The sequence below is a fragment of the Trichosurus vulpecula genome, chromosome 1 (assembly GCF_011100635.1).
Source record: "Trichosurus vulpecula isolate mTriVul1 chromosome 1, mTriVul1.pri, whole genome shotgun sequence".
Lineage (NCBI taxonomy): Eukaryota > Metazoa > Chordata > Mammalia > Diprotodontia > Phalangeridae > Trichosurus > Trichosurus vulpecula.
The window spans coordinates 254,869,113-254,888,205 of record NC_050573.1 but is presented as its reverse complement, the minus strand read 5'-3'; the positions used below and the strand labels follow the sequence as shown (position 1 = coordinate 254,888,205).

Below are 19,093 nucleotides of genomic sequence, written 5' to 3'. Positions count from 1 at the left end.
TTTCATCCCATTTTCCCTCCCTTCTCTTCTTTGCCCTCCCTCCCCACTTTCCCACTGAAATTAATATTTCATAATTTCATGATAATTTCATAAATTCTTTCATAACTTCATTTTTCAAATTTTTCAAAATATTCACAATTTCATAAAAATACAATTTTGTAATAATAAATTAATAATAATAAGTAAGCAATAAAGAAAAAAGTCACAAACCAATTGTCTTGAATGGATCTGTAGTGACACTCCTCTCATTGGACATTTGCCGACGAATGTCAGGATTTTGATCCAATAGCGTCATTGTGGCTTGTTGCCATATGCATGGCCACACTAATTGTTCATCATTGGCTCCAGAGATCAGGGAGAAATATATCCCTATGTTAGTCTGATCATTTACATCTAAATAAACCTGAAAGGCATAGCCTGCATTAGAATAAAATGGAGGGCTGTAGGTGCCTCCCCTGGAGCTAAGGACTTGCGTGAAATTGCTTATCCTCCAGATGTGATGAGGACACCAAGTTTCTGAAAGGTTGATGTCATCGATGGAGATACCACCACCTGATGTGCCAACACCTCGAGTTCCTTCAAATACCACCCTGAATTTGTTGGAAGCTGCCAAGGATACATAGTAGAGTTGCCAGCTCCCAATGGGTACATCTGCAATAGAAGAGAACTGTTAGCTTTTTAAAGTCAGTCAATTAATGAGTCCTGTACTAAGGAACGAGAGTTCACAGCCTCCAAGACCAAACAAGCCAAGAGTGTTCTAGGTCATGGTTCCACCCACTCTCCAATTCGAATATTTTACTTCTAGATATACATGCCAGATCACATCGCCTGGAAGAATGTTTAAGTACATTTCTGAGTAACCTATGAAATTGCCTACACTTTTCTAGGTTTAAAGGGCTGAACAAACAGCCATATTCAACTGTTAGGTTTTACATCTGTCCTCTTCACAAGAATGTAAGAAACAATACTAATAATAGCTACAATTTACATAGTGCTGTGAGTTTGCAAAGCACTTTACAAATAGTTCATTTGATCCTCCTAACAGCACAAAAGCTTGCTACCCACTCCCCAGTGATAAAACACAGAATACTACCGATCATTAGAAAGATTACTTCCTGAAATCTTGCTCCCTAGAAACTCTCCCCAATGTTTGGGGAATTTACCCAGCCTATTAGAACAGGAAAAGGGAGAACAAGCATTTATTAAGCATCTATTATGTTCCCTGGGAGGTAGGTGTTATCATTAGTCCCATTTTCCAGATGGAGAAACTGAAGCAGAGAGAGCTTAAATGACTAACCCAGGGTCAAACAGGTAACAAGAGTCTGAGACTAGATTTGAACTCAGGTCTTTGAAATAACAGACTTTGTTTGATATTCACATCAAAGATTGTTTTAAAGGAATGTACCAATAGGCTTATAGAGTTATAGCTATCAGGGACTGCGTAAGCAACTCACTTATTTTATAGATGAGAAAGTTAAGGCTCACAGGGGTTAGGTGGCTTACCCTTGCTATCAGCTAGTAAGTGGCAGTACCATAAATTGAACCCAAGTCCCTGGATCCCCCTAATCCAGCACACTTTCTGCTTTACTGTGATATTTATCTCCTGCAACCTCATCTTCAAAGCCTACTGACAAAAGCAGAAAATTCCTGGATCTCTCTTTATAGTCCCATTATGTACTAAATATTACATGAGTCTGTTTATATTTTGGATCTAAGAACTTTAAGATCCTACTAACTTGAAAATCCTTGGAAACAAATTTGGCAAAGTTAGTACCAGTTTCCCAGTGATAATACACAGATTGCTACCAATCCTTAGAAAAATTACTTCCTAAAATCTTGCCCCCAGCATCTCTCCCTAATGTCTTGATATCTGGGGAATTTACCTGACCTATTGGCATAGGTAAAAGAGGATCAAGCCTTTACTAAGCATTTACTACGTGCTGTAGGAGGTAGATGGTATTCTCTTTTTTTCTTTTTCTCTTTTGTTATTCTCTTTATTCTCTTTTTTTTTGGAGGGGGGAAGGCAGGGCAATTGGAGTTAAGTGACTTGCCCAAGGTCACACAGCTAGTAAGTGTGTCAAATGTCTGAGGCTGGTTTTGAACTCAGGTCCTCCTGACTCCAGGGCTGGTGCTCTACTCACTGCGCCACCTAGCTGCACCCCAGATGTTATTATTATCCCCATTTTGCAGCTGAAAAAAATCAAGGCATATGGAGGATAAGAGATTTGCCCAGGGTCTAAACACTTCTCCAGCTCTGTGCTCCATCCACTGCTCCACCTCTCACACTGTTTATGTATGTATAAGTAGCTATCTCAATGTAGAATTGCAAATTTAAAATAAGGAAGGAGATGAGGGGCTTCTAGACCAACCCCTTTCTAAATCATTAATTCTAACTGCAACATCCCCCAAAGTGGTCATCCAATATCTGCTTCAAGATCTTCAGTGACAGGGCACTTCATTGTTTGCACCCTCTCCCCAAGGTGGTCCAATCTATTTTTTTATTTCCCCAATCTTTGGCTCCTCATAAAGCCAGTCCTTCCACGTTAATGTACTATGGCTATCTCCCGTGGATGTCAACACACCTTGTGCCCTCTTGGAAGGGAAAAAGATTGTGTCACAAAGGAAAGAAGCTTCCGACTTGTTGGGGAAAGGAAAGCAAAGAGCTTCTCAGATCAAAGTCAAACTTAGTTTCTCTGAGGATGAGATCTCATACCTTTCACTTCATCCACGAGAGTAAGAGAGACTCTATGATGGGCTGTGGAATACTCCTTGACGTAAATCTTGAGCTTGTCATCAGTGCTGCCGCTGTTGTAGTAATAAAACTGCAAGCACTGAAACTCTCTCTTGGGGTAAAATACGCGGCTTTCCAGGATTGCTTTTCCCCCTTCATTCACAGAGCTGCTGTTGAAGTGCATAAAGAAACAGACACCTGGGAGAAGATAGAGACGAGACTTGAAGACTCTGGCTCCAACAGGGAAATTTCACAGGTAGGTGGACTTAATATTAATACATGAAGTCATCATAAACTCAGGATTCTTTTTTCATTTCCTACAACCTAAGCTACAGAGTTGGGACCTAGAAAATTAGCTCATTGACTTTATGCTAAACAGAATACTAGTCAATTGCCCACATGTGTAAAAAAAACCCCACACATTTATAATAGCAAAACACTCTGCTTTTACATAGCTCCAGGCCTAATCACATTTGGCAAAAGGAGAAACTGAGGTACAGGAGTATTAAAAGGACCAAACACTATTATGTCATTTCAAACCCTGCCAAGGCAGCCAGGCAGAATGGGGCAGGTTTGGGGGTGTGCGGGTAAATACTTAACAATTGGCTTTCTGTGGGGGAAAAAACTGTATGCATGACAGATTTTTAAGTTTAATCTACATAATCATTCTCTCCATCACTTTTTTAAGTGTAGAACTTCAACCCATTAAAAAAAACCCAGCCCTGATTGGGAATGTCTGTTGATTTCTGAATCATAAATTTTCACACTGGAAATTTGGCTCCAGGTTGGAGATCCTTCCAAATCTACACACATGTCCTCCCATTCTTCCCACAGCAGGAAAAGAGGTGCTCTACAGAATGTGCCCCTAAGGAAACACCCATCAGGAATAGGAGAAAAGAAGAAGGGGGACCAAATGAGGAGAGGGGCTCATCGCACCAGTTAACAAGTAGTTTCCACAACTGCATATACAAGGGTTAATTCAAGCCAAGGATTTGAACATCATCTCAGGAAATGTAAATGCACTTCAGTTCTGAGGATAAAAGAAACAGTGATGGTGAAGAAAATAAGGCCCTTTGATAGTCTGCCCTGATTGGCACTCTTCCTGAATTCTTATGTCTTACTAGCCAATCACGATGATGAAAATAATAATAGCTAACATTTATATTGTGCTTTCTATTATCTGGACCCTGAGCTAAGAACTTTACAGCTATCTAACTATACCCATTTCACAAATGAGGAAGCTGAAGCAGAGATTATATGACTTGCTTAGTGCCACATAGCTAGGAAGCATCTGAGGCCAGACTTGAACTAAGTTCTCCCTGACTCCAGGCCAAGTGCTCTATCCACTGTGCCACCTGGCTAAGGTAACTACGTGTCAGAAGGATTAAGAAAAGAGGGCATCAAAGAACTTAGAGATCTAGAGCTGAAAGGTACCTCACACACCATCTAGTCCATTCATTTTACATATGAGGAAAATGTATTTGTGTTGGTCCTTTTGTTCTCAAAGAGGACTATGACATCAGGGAAATGATGACATGACTTGCAGTTGACTTCAATTTGAGTAAGAGAGGGCTGATGAGGAAAATGAGACACAACAGGATTGAGAGAATTCACACAGACCAAGGTAGATTTTGAATCTAGGTCTTCTAACTTAGGTAGGCTTCACCCAACACCATGCTGCCTCCCTTGAGTGCTACCTTCAGGTGTTAATGGAGAAATGTAGCAGGTGGAGGATATTGGATCCTTTTTGAATCTTTGTTCCATTATCAGGGAAATGCCTGCCTAAGTCTTCCTAGTGAGCCATCCAGTCTAGAGGGGTCCAAATTGAATGAATGATTTATCTTTTCTGAGTCTTAGTTTTCTTACTTATAAAAATCTTCAAATTTATAAAACTGTAAAACTTGGGCTAGAGGTTCTCAAAGTTTATTTCTGCTCCAATATGTCATCACTATAATTCTACTTATAATTCTACACTATAATTCTACTTCTGAGTGAAAGTTGACACCGGAGGATCATGGGGCTGGTCAGAGTGGGTTATTTGCTTCTTAACTAGCTCCTTAGGAGTTGCTTCATAAGTCTTCGCTCAACACCAACTATGTTTAGAATGAACACGAAGACATGATAAAATATGGTCCCTGCCCTCTGGGAGTTCACATTTTATGGAAAAGACAATATATTTGTAGAAGGAAAAAAAATCTTAAATTATCTCTGATTTCAAGTAATAACGATTTCAAAGCACAAGGAAAGGAAAAACAAAAACCCAAAGTTCAGAGCCTTGCTTCAGGCTGCCCCTCCATAACCTTTCTGTTTTCCCACCCCTAGAACACAAGAGCAATTTGCACTTTCATTTATCATATTCTCCAACTACCCAATGATCATGTCCTAAGAAGTTTAAGAAAGGGAGCCCCAAGGCCTCTCCTTAGACTCTAAACAGTCATAAAGAAGTGATTACTAATACCTTTATGATGGAAAGAGCATTGTCTCAGCAGCCAGAGGACATGGATTTAGACCCCACCTCCGACACTGCCCCTGCAGTAAATCAGTTATCTCCTCTGCATCAGTTTACTCAGCTGTAAAATGAAGGAGTTGAACAAGATAGCCTCTGAGACCCCCTGTAGCTCTGAACCTCTAGGCCTGGATTCTGTCTCTCTTAGTGTCCTGACATAACCATTCAAACCAGTGTAACTGCTCTAAGCTTTAGCATCTGGTCTTACATGTTTGTTACCAGAAACAGAGGCGTCAAGTATAGGACTAGCAGTGTGGTGTTTTAAGATGACATTAACCCAAACCAAATTGCAAAGGGAAATGTGCAACACTTAGGATAAATGAGGTTTCATCTGTCAAGGTTTTTCCCCTTCTTTGATCACCTGAGAAGATCAGATTTTTCAAAGAAAAATACAACATACAGTTTAATCACACACACACACAAACACAAACACACACACACATGTATGTACACATGGAAACACAATTGCTAAAGAAATCTCTCCTCAGATTGGAAGCCCAGCCTCTGAACTACAGACTAAAGATCTGGAACTGGAAAGGACCACTGAGGCCACTGAGGCCAACTCTTTCATTCTACAAATGAGAAAACAGATTCAAAGAAGTTAAGTGACTTATAGGTAGTAAAATCACAGGTGGGATTCAAAACCAAAGCTCTACCATGCCACAGTCACTGTCTTTTCCACCTTAACACTGTCCAAACACATTGAGATGTTGCAGGAACATAAGGGAGAAGACTTTAGTCATTTTAATTTGCTACAGTCAAATTCCAAAACTTCTCTTAAAATAAATCTAAAACTAGATAATAAATCTAATAAGACTGATAGAGCTTAGAAATAAGACCCCATTCTGCCTAGCTTAGCTTCTTCCGTTACAGCACCAGCCTGGTGTAGGAGATAAACTTCCTAGACTGGAAATCAAGAATACCTGAGTCCCCATCAGGTCTCTGGCACTGGCTCCCTGTGTGACCCTGGGCATGTCACTTACACTCCGTGAACATCAATTTCCTCATCTGTGAAATGAGGAGGTTGGACTAGATGCCCTCTGAGGTCCCTAGAAGCTCTAAATCTATAATCCTAGTTTAGGGCATGACTAAGCTGGTCAAGACAAATGCTAAGAGGTCTGCTGAAGAAAGCAAGGAAAGGTATGTAAGAGCCAATTTCTGGTTGTTACCTATGCACTTGTCCAGGCTTGACTGATCAGTGTCAGGCCCACCAGGCACCTGTGAAACTCTCTGCCAGTCACCATCATCTTCCGAGCTTTGAATCATTCCACAGATATTTTCCAGTTCAAAATCACATGAATCCAAAAAGGTTATGGAAGAAGCTACAGAAGGCAAAAATCATTGAATGATTCTCTAGTCAGGAGGTCACCTATTTTTAGTTCAATGAATAACTGAGTTGAGGAAAGAAGACAATGTGGGGGAAATGGAGACCAGCAAGTCTTGGGCAGTAAGTTGAGTGCCCTGAGGAGCTCTGATTAATGCCAGTTCACAATAGCCAAAGTAGAAAGGAACCCAGCAGCTTGGTAAAGCTGCCCTGACTTGGAAATGTCATTAAGGGATGTGGTGAGTCAATGCCTATTTCTTTCTATTTCCTCCAATTACTGAGCTGGCTGAGCAATAGTCCAGCTTCTTCCTTCTCTCCTCCTTAAGAATTTATACATTTCACTGTCCTCCTGGTACTGTCCAAAAACAACTTTCATTACGTCAAATACACCTATTCCTGGCTCTGTAGCAGTCCTTCTGAAACCTGTCTGGTAGAGAAATCCTGATGTTGAATTGACATTCCCAAGGGCAAATGGAAATCCATATCCCACAACGGATCATGTTTACAATCAGGAAGAAGACCTATTTAGAAGAAGAATGTCATTGAGTCTTTCTTGTAGCCACATAGTGTTGAAAGGAGTCAGCAGAGTATAGTGGCTAGAGGGCTAGTTTGGAACCCAGGTCCTATTTCTGACACATAAGCCTTGTGTTAGTCAATCATTCAGCTAGCTAGCACATATTGCTATAAAGCATTTTCTACATGTAGGCACTGTGCTAGGCACTAGGGACACAAAGAAAGGGAAAAAAAACATTCCCTGATCTCACGTCTAGTGGGAGTTACTCTAGGTAATTCATTTTGCCTCTCAGTAGCCCATTGCACCCCACTAAGACTACAAATTGTGGAGGAGCCATTGAACTACATTGGCAGGGAGAATTTTCTCACTAGGAGGGAGCCAATTAAATCTCATTCCAATAATCATGATCCAATAATAGCTCACAGTTGTATGGTGATGTATAATTTACACAGCCTTCCTCCCAATAAATCTGTGAGGATGCTGGTAAAAAAAAATATTATCTCTAATTTATAGAGGAGGAAACTGAGTCAGGCAACTTGCCCAAAGTGACAAGGCTAATAAATGGCAGAGCTGTGATTCAGCTCTTGGTTTTCTGACTTCAAACCCACTGGCCCCAAATTGCCTCCCTAAAACACCATGTTGAAACAATGCCGATTTAATTCTAATTGTTCTTCCTTCATTTTGCATTATGACTAAACTTTTCCTAATTGCAAGAACCAAGCTGACCGAAACTTTTCCCCACAGAACAGGAGGAAACAGCCATGGTTCCCCAGAGGCTGGGATACTTACAGCAGTTGTAGCGTCGATTTAATCTTTCAATGTCATAATCACTGAAATCAAAGCGTTGTCCAATCACATCCATGAAGTTAGGGTTTTTTGTTATAATTGTTGGTTCTGTTCCCCTTTGGAAGGCAGTTTTGGGGTAATGCATCACAGATGTGTAGTCATAGGGAACATTCAGGGATTCTATTACGTTTTCACCAAAACAGAAGAAATTTGACTCTTTGCCTAAAATAAATACAATAAAATAAATTACATCAATGATATAAAATTAAAAGTATGAATAATATTAAATTTTAAAAGCTTAGTGTTTATGAACCTTAAGTTATCTTATAGCAAATCCAAGGTAGTTGTGAATAATGTTTCCTTTCATGGTTCTCTTTTGCGCCTATGTCTGGTTTCATCCCTGTGAGGGGCTCCCGGTGAGGAAACTCACCGTGCAGATCAGCAACTTAGTTCTAACTTATGGCCTTAGAGAATTACTTGGGAACACTGAGAGGCTCAATGACCAGCCCTTGACCATGGAGCTAGTATGGGTTAGAAGCAGGTCTTGAATTCAGGTCTTCCTGACTCTCAGGCCTACACTGTATCCACTATGCCATGTTATATGGTACTAAATGGCATTATATGTCCACATTTCCACACACTACATACACAATACAATATAAATGTATTTTGCTTGACTATAACTATTTTGTTACATGCTTTTCTTTGCTTCTCCAGTGCCTGGCACACAGTAGGTGCTTACTAAATGTTTTTGCCTGGAGTGTCGTGCGAGATTAATGGGAGTTCTATGAGGGGTAGTGATGGTGATGCAAAAGAAAAGAAAGAAAAGAACATTGACTTAGCATTTTTTAAGTACTCAGGAGAGAACAAAGGAAATTCAGAAAGGGAAATAAACAAGAATGGTGGTGATGTTACTACCACCTTAAATAAGCTTTACATAGCCTGTTCATGGTTTCATATTCAAACCTCTTTTTATAACCTTTGAATATGAAAATTATGTTTGTTGATGACAGTCAAGTTCATGATGAAACCTTAAAAATAACAAAATTTAAATTAAAATAAACTATGTGATACGGATACATTCGGAGAATAAAGAACTGACATCTATATTGTGCTTTACAAGTATATTACACTTTGAATACAGTATTTCATTTGATCCTTAATGTTCCAGTGGCATACATAGTATAACACATATGTCCTTTTCATGAAAGAAGAAACTAAAGCTAAGTAAAGTTAAACAACTGTTGGAGATCATGCAATTGGAGGGTCGGAAGGGACCTCAGTGACCATCTAGTCCAACCCATTGAAGATCATTCAACCAGTAAGTGGCTGAGCTGGAATTCAAATCTAAATATTTTGATTTCCAAACCAATGCTCTTTCCATTCTATCCCTACTACTCTCAGGTCATTTCTAGCTCTGAATTTTTATGATTCTATTATACTCATATACTTTCTGCCATGCTTCCAAAATGGATAGAGTCCTGGCACTGGGACTAGGAAGACCTAGGTTTAAGTCCTAACATTGACATGAGTTAATTATGTAATAATGGACAAGTCACTTAAATCCTCAGTGCTTCCAGGCAACTCTCTAAGACAATAAGTTCTACACTAGTTGTTGATCTGCACCAGTAGATGGGTTTCCCCACAATGATGAAATCATAGCTCCTAACTCCCCGCAAAAAAAGGAATTTATTATTTTATGAAAAGTCTAGGAATGTGGTATCCTGAGTATATGTTGACTTTCATCACATCTTAAGCGTCATCTTTTAGCTCCTAAAAGAAAGTTGCATTGGTCAGTACCATAAGTCATTGAATGACAGCAAAGCTACTTTAAACTAGAAGATACTCAGGAGTGAAGGTAAACCGACCTTGAGGTGGCGATACAAAGGTCCATCCTTAAGCTCCAATATCCATCAATATTGTAATAGCTCAGTCCCCTCTTTTCCCAGCACCTATCCCGTGAAAGGAAGTTCTGGCAGAGAGGTGCCAATAAGAGATGGTAACAGAAGTAGAGTTCGTGAATCACAATGGCTAAAGATGGGAAGAGAATTACTGAAATGTGGAAGTAGAATATACTGGAAATTATGTTGGAAAAGTTTAGATTATTAGCAGGTAAAAATGGATGAGTACGAAGAGGTGATGATGGGATGTGTAGCACAGAGAAGATAATGAAGGGAGGGTGCATCAGAAAGGAATGACAGAGTCAGAAGAATTTTACAGTGAAATAACACTTTCTAAAATATGATCCATGTGGACATATTTATTTCAATGCTTCAATACGGTTTCATCACTTTAGGTTCTCCCTCTACCACCATAGATTTCAATCCCACAACTATCTGTCTTCATGAGTGGCTATAGTTGGAAAATTCACCTCCAAGGGGGTGACCCTCTGGTGATACTTAGCTCAGATATTTCATAGGTAACCTACACTCATTGCCAGGACCCTACCCAAGAATTGCCTACCTTGAGGTAAAGCCAAGATATCAGAGTAGAGGGAGCATTTTAGGCAAACTCTCCCAACATCCCCCTCCAAACAACTTTAAAATAAGACATCAAATAGAATCCTGGAGCAGCATAGCCAATAGAAGGCCAGGGTGAGACATTTTCCCAGTTCAGGACATTGCAGGAGGTCAGGAGAGGTCCGTAGCACTGGGGTGGGGACTTGTTGGGAATATAGTATGGTGACAACACCATCTGCTGACCTTGGGGGCAGCAGCAGTGACAGCAAAAGCAAGAGCACTAGTACCAGGAGTTCTCACCACCTGGAAAATGGTAAGGGGACTGAACACCTGGTAAGAAAGATATTACAGGGGACCCCCTTGTGGGCATGTGTTACAGGACTTGGCACCATTTACAAGCTCTAAAGCCCATGACCCAATTCCAGGTCATAGTTCCAAGGCAGAGAGAGGAGTACTTGTGGTTGCAAGGCAGCAGGGGCCCAAATTCCAGGTAGCAATTCCAGGGCAGAAGAAGAGCAGGGGTCTAGCTCCTGGTCACAATTTGGGACAGAGAAGATCCACTAATGCCTGTTGTCAGAAGCGAGCAGGTGTCTTTCCTGGATAGGGGCTAGAATTCAGATCAGGAGAGTAGTGGCCACACCTCTCCTTGGATTATACCACCTTGGAAGTACTTAAAACTTACAGACCCCAGAACTAGCTACAAAAACAGAAGGGGGAAAAAAGCCTAATGATTGGGACAGTGACGTCACCTCAGAAGTAAGCAGATTCCAACTGTAAAACAAAGTTCAAAATCAAGTTAAGGATGGAAAAATCAGGAAACAACAACAGCAAAAGAACCTGAAAATAACAATCTACTATGGTAAAAGGGAAGTTCAAGACAGAAAATCTGAAGAAGACAAAAATATGAAAATATCCACAAGCAAAGTCTCAAAGCAAAATGCAGAGTTTTGTAATTCTGTTCATACAGTTGTTCAGTTTGTTTTGGCAAGTAGACTCCCAAATATTTTATAATGTCTACAGGAACTTTAAATGGAACTTCTCTTGCTATCTCTTGCTGTTGGGCTTTGTTAGTAATATGTAGAAATGCTGATGATTTGTATAGGTTTATTTTATATCCTGCAACTTTGCTAAAGTTGTTCATTGTTTCAAGTAGTTTTTTACTTGATTCTCTAAGTATATCATCACATCATCTGCAAAGAGTGATGGCTTTGTTTCTTCTTTGCCTATTCTAATTCCTTCAATTCGTTTTTCTTCTCTCATTGTTAAAGCTAACATTTCTAGTACTGTGTTGAATAACAATGGACATCCTTCTTTCACCCCTGATCTTATTGGAAGTGCTTCTAGCTTATCCCCATTAATGCTTGCTGATGGTTTTGGGTAGATGCTACTTACCATTTTAAGGAAGACTCCATTCATTCCTATTTTCTCTAGTGTTTTTAATAGAAATGGGTGTTGCATATTTTACAAGAGCAAAATATGACTTTTAAAAGCAAAAAACAGCAGAAGAAAATGGGAAGGAAATGAGAGTAATATGAGAAAATGTGAAAAGAAAATTAACAGCTTGATAAAAAAGGCATAAAAAATACTGAATAAAATAGCCCTTTTAAAAAAGAGAATGGCTAAATGATAAAAGAGGCCAAAAATGTCACTAAGGAAAATAACTTCTTAAAGAATGGAATTGGACAAATTGGAAAAGAGATTTTTTTAAAGAGGTACACTGAAGAAAATAATTCCTTAAGAATTAGAATTGGTCAAGTGTAAGCTAATGACTCCATGTGACATCAAGAAACAGTAAAACAAAGTAAAAGAAATGAAAAAATAGATCAGAAAAACAACTGATATAAAAAAAGATTGAGGAGAGATAATTTAAGAATTATTGGACTACCTCAAACTCATGACCAAAAAGAGAGACTAGTGGCCATATTTCAAGAAACTAAAGAGGAATACCTCTAGATGTAGAACTGTAGGGAATATCTAGATATCTAGAACTATAAGAGAAAATAGAAATTAAAGGAAGCCATTGATAAACTCCTGATAGAGATCCCAAAATGAAAACTCCCAGAAATATTGTAATTAAATTCCAGAACTCCCAAATCAAGGAGAATGTACCACAAGCAGAAAGAAAAAAAAATTATTCGGATACCATAAGGCTAGAGCCAGGATCACAAAGGATTTATAAACTACCACAATAAAAGAGTGGAGGGTTTTGAATATGATTATTGGGAGGCAAAGGATCTGGGATTACAACTAAGAATAACCTTCCAAAAGGAGGTGAAAAAATTGGGACTCTAACACACTACTGATGGAATTGTGGATTGGTTCAACCAATCTGGTGAACAATTCGGAAGTATACCCCAAGAGCTATAATTATGCATTCCCTTTCACACCGCAATACCACTACTATGTCTATATCCCAAAGAGATCAAAGACGGAGTGGGACCTATATGTACAAAAATATTTATAGAAGTTCTATTTGTGATGGCAAAGAATTGGAAATTGAGAAGATGCCATTCATTTGGAGAATGGCTAAACATGTTGTGGTTTATGATTGTGATGGAATACTATTGTGCTCTGTGAAATGATGAACAGAATTCTTTCAGAAAAACCTGGGAAGACTTATATGAACTGATACAAAGTGAAGTGAACAGAACCAGGAGAACATTGTACACCACAACAATGAACAATAATGTAGTGTGTATTGTACAATAATGAAGTGTGAACGACAGCTATTTTCAGCAACACAATAATCCAAGAAAATCCAAAGGACTTATGATGGAAAATGCTATCAAACTCCCAAGAAAGAACTGATTGAATCTGAATGAAGATCAAAGCATACTTTTTTTTACTTTCTCTATTGGGGGCCTGTTTTTGTGGGGTTTTTTTGCAACATGACTAATATGGAAATATGTTTTGCATGACTTCATATGGATAATTAATATCAAAGTGCTTGCCTTCTCAAGCTGAGGGGAGTAATGGAAGGGAAAGAGAGGATTTGGAACTCAAAATTTTAAAAAAAAGAATGTTAATTTTACATGTAATTGGGAGAAGGAGAAGGAGAAGGAGGAAGAGGAGGAGGAGGAGGAGGAGGAAGAAGAGGAGGAGAAGGAGAAGGAGAAGGAGAAGAAGAAGAAGAAGAAGAAGAAGAAGAAGAAGAAGAAGAAGAAGAAGAAGAAGAAGAAGAAGAAGAAGAAGAACCTGCCCAGCAAAACTAAATATAATGAGGGAAAATGGATATTTAATGAAATAGAGGACTTCCAGGCATTCCTGATGAAAAACCAGAACTGACTAGAAAGACACACACAAAGTTAAAATATAGGCATGGAGCAGAATCTATTATGCTTCAACTGAAGTAAAAAAAAGGCAGGAATACAAAACATGATTTCAGAGAAACAAACCAAAAAAAATAGACCTAATTAAAAGGGATAATCAAGGAAACTACATTTTGCTAACAGATACCGTAGATAATGTAGTACTAAACAAATAGGTAACAAATGGCATAGCATCCAAATTCTTAAAGGAAAAATTTAATGAGTTACAGGAGGAAATAGATAGTAAAACTATACTAGTCGGGGACCTCAACTTTCCCTTCTCAGAACTAGGTGAATCTAAAATGAATAAGAAAAAAATTAAGGAGATGAATAGAATTTTAGAAAAGATAGATATGATGTACCTCTGAACAATGTTGAGTGGGAATAAAAAGGTGTATACCTTTTTCTGAGCTGTACATGGTACCTTCACAAAATTTGACCATATTTTAAGGTACAAACATTTCACAAACAAATGCAGAAAAGCAGAAATATTAAATGCATCCCTTTCAGATCATAATGCAATAAAAATTACTTTCAATAAAGGACCTTGGAAGCATAAATTAGAACTTAAATTCCTTAAGGGTATAGACATTTTAATTTAATAAAGATCGATCTAAACAAATGCAAAATTATTAACTGCTCATTGGTAGGCCAATATAATAAAATATAATAAAAATATATGAAATAAATGTAAATATATTAAATAATATATCAGGTAATATTACATAGTATATTATATACGATATTATCATATAATAATAAATACAAAAATAAAATATACAAATATAAACATAAAATTGAAACATAATATAATAAAAATGACAATTGTACTTAAATTAATTTACTTATTCAAAGCCATGCCATCCAAATTACCAAACAATTCTTTTATAGATGTAGAAAAAAATAATTTAAAAAATTCATCTGGAAGAACAAAAGGTCAAGAATATAAAGGGAATCAATGAAAAATATGAAGGAAGGCAGCCTAGCAGTATCAGATTTCAAAGTGTATGACAAAGCAATAATCATCGAAACAATCTAATACTGGCTGAAAAATAGAGTGGTTGATTCGTGAAACACATTAGGTACACAATATACTGAAGTAATTTTTTGACCATATTTATTTAGTGTTTGATAAATAAAAAAAGATCCAAGCTTCTGGAGCCAGAGTTCACCATTGGGGAAAAATGCTAAGAAATATGGAAAGCAATCTAGCAGAAACTAGGCATAAACCAACATCTCACTCCACATACCAAGATAAGTTAAATATTGAGGAGAATGAAGAAAATTAAGCATCAGATGGGAAGAGTTTATGACCAAACAAGAGATAGAAAGGGATCAAGGGAGGTAAAATGGTCATTTTGATTGCATTAAGTTAACCAGTTTTAGCACAAACAAAAACAATGGAGCCAAAATTAGAAGGAAATCGGGAAATATGTAAAAAAAAAATTTACAGTAAGCTTCTCAGATAAAGGTCTTATTTCTTAAATATATAGGGAATTGAGGTTAATTATAAAACATAAGATCATTCCCTAATAGATAAATGGTCCAAAGATATTAACATTGCCAAACAATGTATACTCATTACATTATTTATGTAGCTAATATTTACATCTTACATTGTATAATTATATATAATATTTACACTCCATATATGTTATGCTAAACATTATGTTAAGATGCTATCTCTATATGGAAGGCAACACAGTAAGGAGGAAAGTTTCATAATTGGTTACTAGTTCTGGCTTTGCCATTGGCTAGTTGGATTTGTAACACTGAACAAATCTATCAAACACTTTGTGATTGAGTTTGTTCATCTTTCTACACAGCTGCCAAAGTGATTTCTTCCTGAACCTTTACTCTTTCAATGATTTTCAATTTTTCCTTGATGAATGTCTACTTCCTAGCTACCTAAAAATACATCTATATCTCTCCCTCACTTGATCCAACCATCCTCATTAACTCCTACATCTCTCCTATATCTCTCTTTCTTTTCATCATTAAATACTTAGAAATTCTGTCTCCACTTCCTTTCTTCTCACTCTCTTCTCAAGTCTCTACAGTCTAGCATTTGACCTCTTCATTCAGTTAAAACTACTCCCTCCGAAGCTAATTGTTGAATTAATCTTAATTGCCAAATCTAATAGCTTTTTTCTCAATTCTCATGCTTTTTGACTTCTTCAAAGACTTTAATTGATCATCCTCTTCTTATTACTCTCTTCTCTCTGAGATTTCATGGCATTGCACTCTCTTGGTTCTCCTCCTGGCTGACTGAGTGCTCCTTCTTAGTCTCCTTTGCTGCACTATCATACAAATAATGACCACCGCTGGAGAGTGTCTCCCAGAGTTCTAGCCCTCTCGTTTCTCCCTCTGAACTATCTAGCTTGATGATCTCATCAGCTCACATGGGTTCAGTAATCATCTCTAAACAGATGATTCCCATATCTATTTATTTAGCTTCCTATTACCTCAGGATCAAATATAAAATTCTCTGTTTGGCTTTTTAAGTTCTTGACAACTTGTCCCCTTTTTACCTTTACAGTCTTCTTATTCTTTATCCCCCTTCATATCCTTGATGATCCAGCGACAATGGTCTTCTTCCTGTTCCTTGAACATGACCCTCCATCTCCTAACTCCATGCTTTTTCACTCCATACCTAGAATGCTCACCCTCCTTATATCATCAGCCTTCTGGCTTCCCTGGCTGCCTTCAAGACTCAGCTCAAATCTTGCCTTCTATAACTGGCCTTTCTTCCTTGCTAATGCCTTCTGTCTGAGAGCATCTTCCATTTACATTGTGTATACCTTGTATATAAATAGTTGTTTGCATCTTGTCTCTTCCATTAATATGTGAACTCTATGAGGACAGATGCCACTTTTTAAAAAAAAATTTCTTTGTATTGCTAGTGTTTGGTACAAAATAAGTGCTTAATAAAGCTTATTTGACACCATAATAACTGACAGGAGACGCCATCTTCCTTCCTCTAGCTCTAAACTCTTTTATACAAAAAGTAAAACAAGCAAGGAAATCATACCTGGAAAAATTCTGTCCATCATTACTGTGATATAGTCATCTCGATCTGTACGAGAATGCTCATGCACGAATCCCAGGGCATGGAAGAGCTCATGTTGAACTATCCCTATCTTGTCACAGAGTTTTCCTATGGAGATGGTTTGTTTGCCTGAATGTCTATTTCCCAATCTGGAGTTGCACCTAAAAACAAGGCATAAAGTGGTAAGACGGCTGACAAATAGCCCGGCTTTTCTCTCCAGATCTCCAAGCGTCATTTCAATCATTGCTTTTAGATTACTCTCCTCCCCAACCTATGACAGAGAGAAAGGCTAACAAATTACAGAACTGATTGATTCCAGCTTTATCTCCTCTCCCTGCTTCTGCTCATGCACTACTGAAGGGATTGACAAACAGTGAAGTGGTAAAAGAAAGGTGGGGCAAAAAAAGAGAAACAGAAGCAATGAAGAGCCTCAATAACCCCCAAACAATTATTAACAGCAGAATAATTGAGAGAAGAAGAGGAAGAAGAAGAAGAAGAAGAAGAAGAAGAAGAAGAAGAAGAAGAAGAAGAAGAAGAAGAAGAAGAAGAAGAAGAAGAAGAAGAAAACTCAATTAGTAAAGCAAAGATATTCTGAATGCAATTGCTCATGCCAGAGGACCAAGGCATGGAATTCATATTTAACTGTTGTGATTCTGCTACAGTTGGCTCCTATTCTAGTACCTGTGGAAGAATAGCACCTAAAAACAAGGCAGACCGTGGTAAGATGACTCACACAGAGGCCTTCTTTATTGACTTACATTAAATTCAAAGGTTGCAGCACTTCTGGAGATGACTCTAAGAGGCATTATTATTTAGCATGGCTAAACAATCACAATTAGCCCACAAATAGGACTTCAAAGATGCATTAGCAATGTGACCAGAGATGAGCCAGGGAAAACTGTAGCCAATAAGACTCTCTGCATGAAGGGAGAAAGAGCAGAGAGCTCCCACGAGAAAGCCCAAGAGAGGTTGGAAAGTAAATGGCAGTGATAAATGTGGGACTTCAAGTGTTCAGACTGGGCCAGACCAAGTGATCAGGTTCCAAAGTTCCTAGCACTCTGTCTAAAGATGCCAAAGAAAGCCAAGAAGATCCAGGGCTCTAAACCTAAAAGATAAAGGAGAACCTAAAAATCTACTCTCTGTAGTGTGTATATTGGTAAAGACATCGGAGGTGGAGGTCAGGACAGGAGCCCAAGTGAAACAGATTGAAATCAAGCAGGGTACACCATCACAATCAAAAACAGAGCTGAAGGTAGAGCATGGCCCTGGCACAAACCCAATTTAGGAACTAAGGCTAGAGAAATGAGAAAAGAGAAGACATGGACTACTAAAAAAAAGTATTATAGATCCAGAGATACCCTCAAATCTCCACTACAAGTTCCATAACAACTTCAAGCAGGGGTTCAAAGGAAAAATGCATTTTCCACAATGACCACATGTATATCTAGAAAAAATTAAGCAAGAGATGAAAAATGAGGTGAAATCTCTGGAGGGACCAATTAGAAGACAAATAAATAGCTTAAAAGAAAAGTGGTAAACTATTCACATATTAAAAACTTACTAAAAATTAGAATACACCAAAACAGAAATCAGTGACTCCATGAAGTGGCAAGAAACAATACAGCAAAATCTAAAGATTATTAAAAATAGAAAGAAATTAAAATTTCTTAAATAAAAAAACTGATATGGAAAAAAGCTCCAGGAGAGAGAATTTAAGAATCATTGGATTCCCAGAAGACTATGATCAGGAAAAAGAAAGCATGGACACTGTATTTCAAGAAATGATGAATGAAAACTGCCCAAATCACCTACTGACAGAGAGATGATAGACTCAAGATTCAGAGGAGACTAGATTTTGTTACATAGATATAGCTTGGATTTGTTTTAACTATGCTTATTTGTTGCAAGGGTTAGCATTTTTAATTCTGTTTTTAATTGGTAAGCAAAGGAGAGCAGAAGAGGGATTAGCACTGGTGATTCCAAAAAGAGGACCACTGAAACAATTTTTAAAAGTGCACAGAGAAGAACAGGAGGATATGCAGTAGGAAGCACAAACAGGAAAATTTTGAATGAAAGTATTGAATTTAATATATACTTTTTAGAAAAGCAACAATTACGAAATATAAATTAATGGTTTCATATAAAATCCTCTTTTATGTTCTATTTTGTATACTGAAATGCTGAATTTGGTTTGTTTTTAAGTTCACATACAAATAGGAAATAAAGAATATTTCTGGAAGTTCCTAGATCAGGGTCTTGTATATTATAGGCAATCAACAGCTATTTGTTAAACTAATGGATTAAAGTAACTCTACAAAGCAAACAAGGGTTGAGCTGTCTAGATTTTAGGAAAACATTTAATAAAATATGGTCTAATGGCAAATAGAGATGTGAACTGTCATAATACTGTTAAACT

General features: G+C 37.8%; 1 protein-coding gene across 1 annotated transcript in view; it reads right to left on the bottom strand.

Annotated features, from left to right (window-relative positions):
• The window catches only part of LOC118836591 (meprin A subunit beta-like), a 62,821-nt gene that overhangs the window by 23,065 nt on the left and 20,663 nt on the right, over positions 1-19,093 (bottom strand). Inside the window, exons 8-12 of the mRNA XM_036743838.1 lie at positions 16,660-16,838; positions 7,865-8,083; positions 6,407-6,559; positions 2,714-2,929; positions 211-651 (exon numbers count right to left, since the gene is read on the bottom strand). Coding sequence (XP_036599733.1) covers positions 211-651; positions 2,714-2,929; positions 6,407-6,559; positions 7,865-8,083; positions 16,660-16,838 — 1,208 coding nt within the window. The remainder of the gene's footprint in view (positions 1-210; positions 652-2,713; positions 2,930-6,406; positions 6,560-7,864; positions 8,084-16,659; positions 16,839-19,093) is intronic.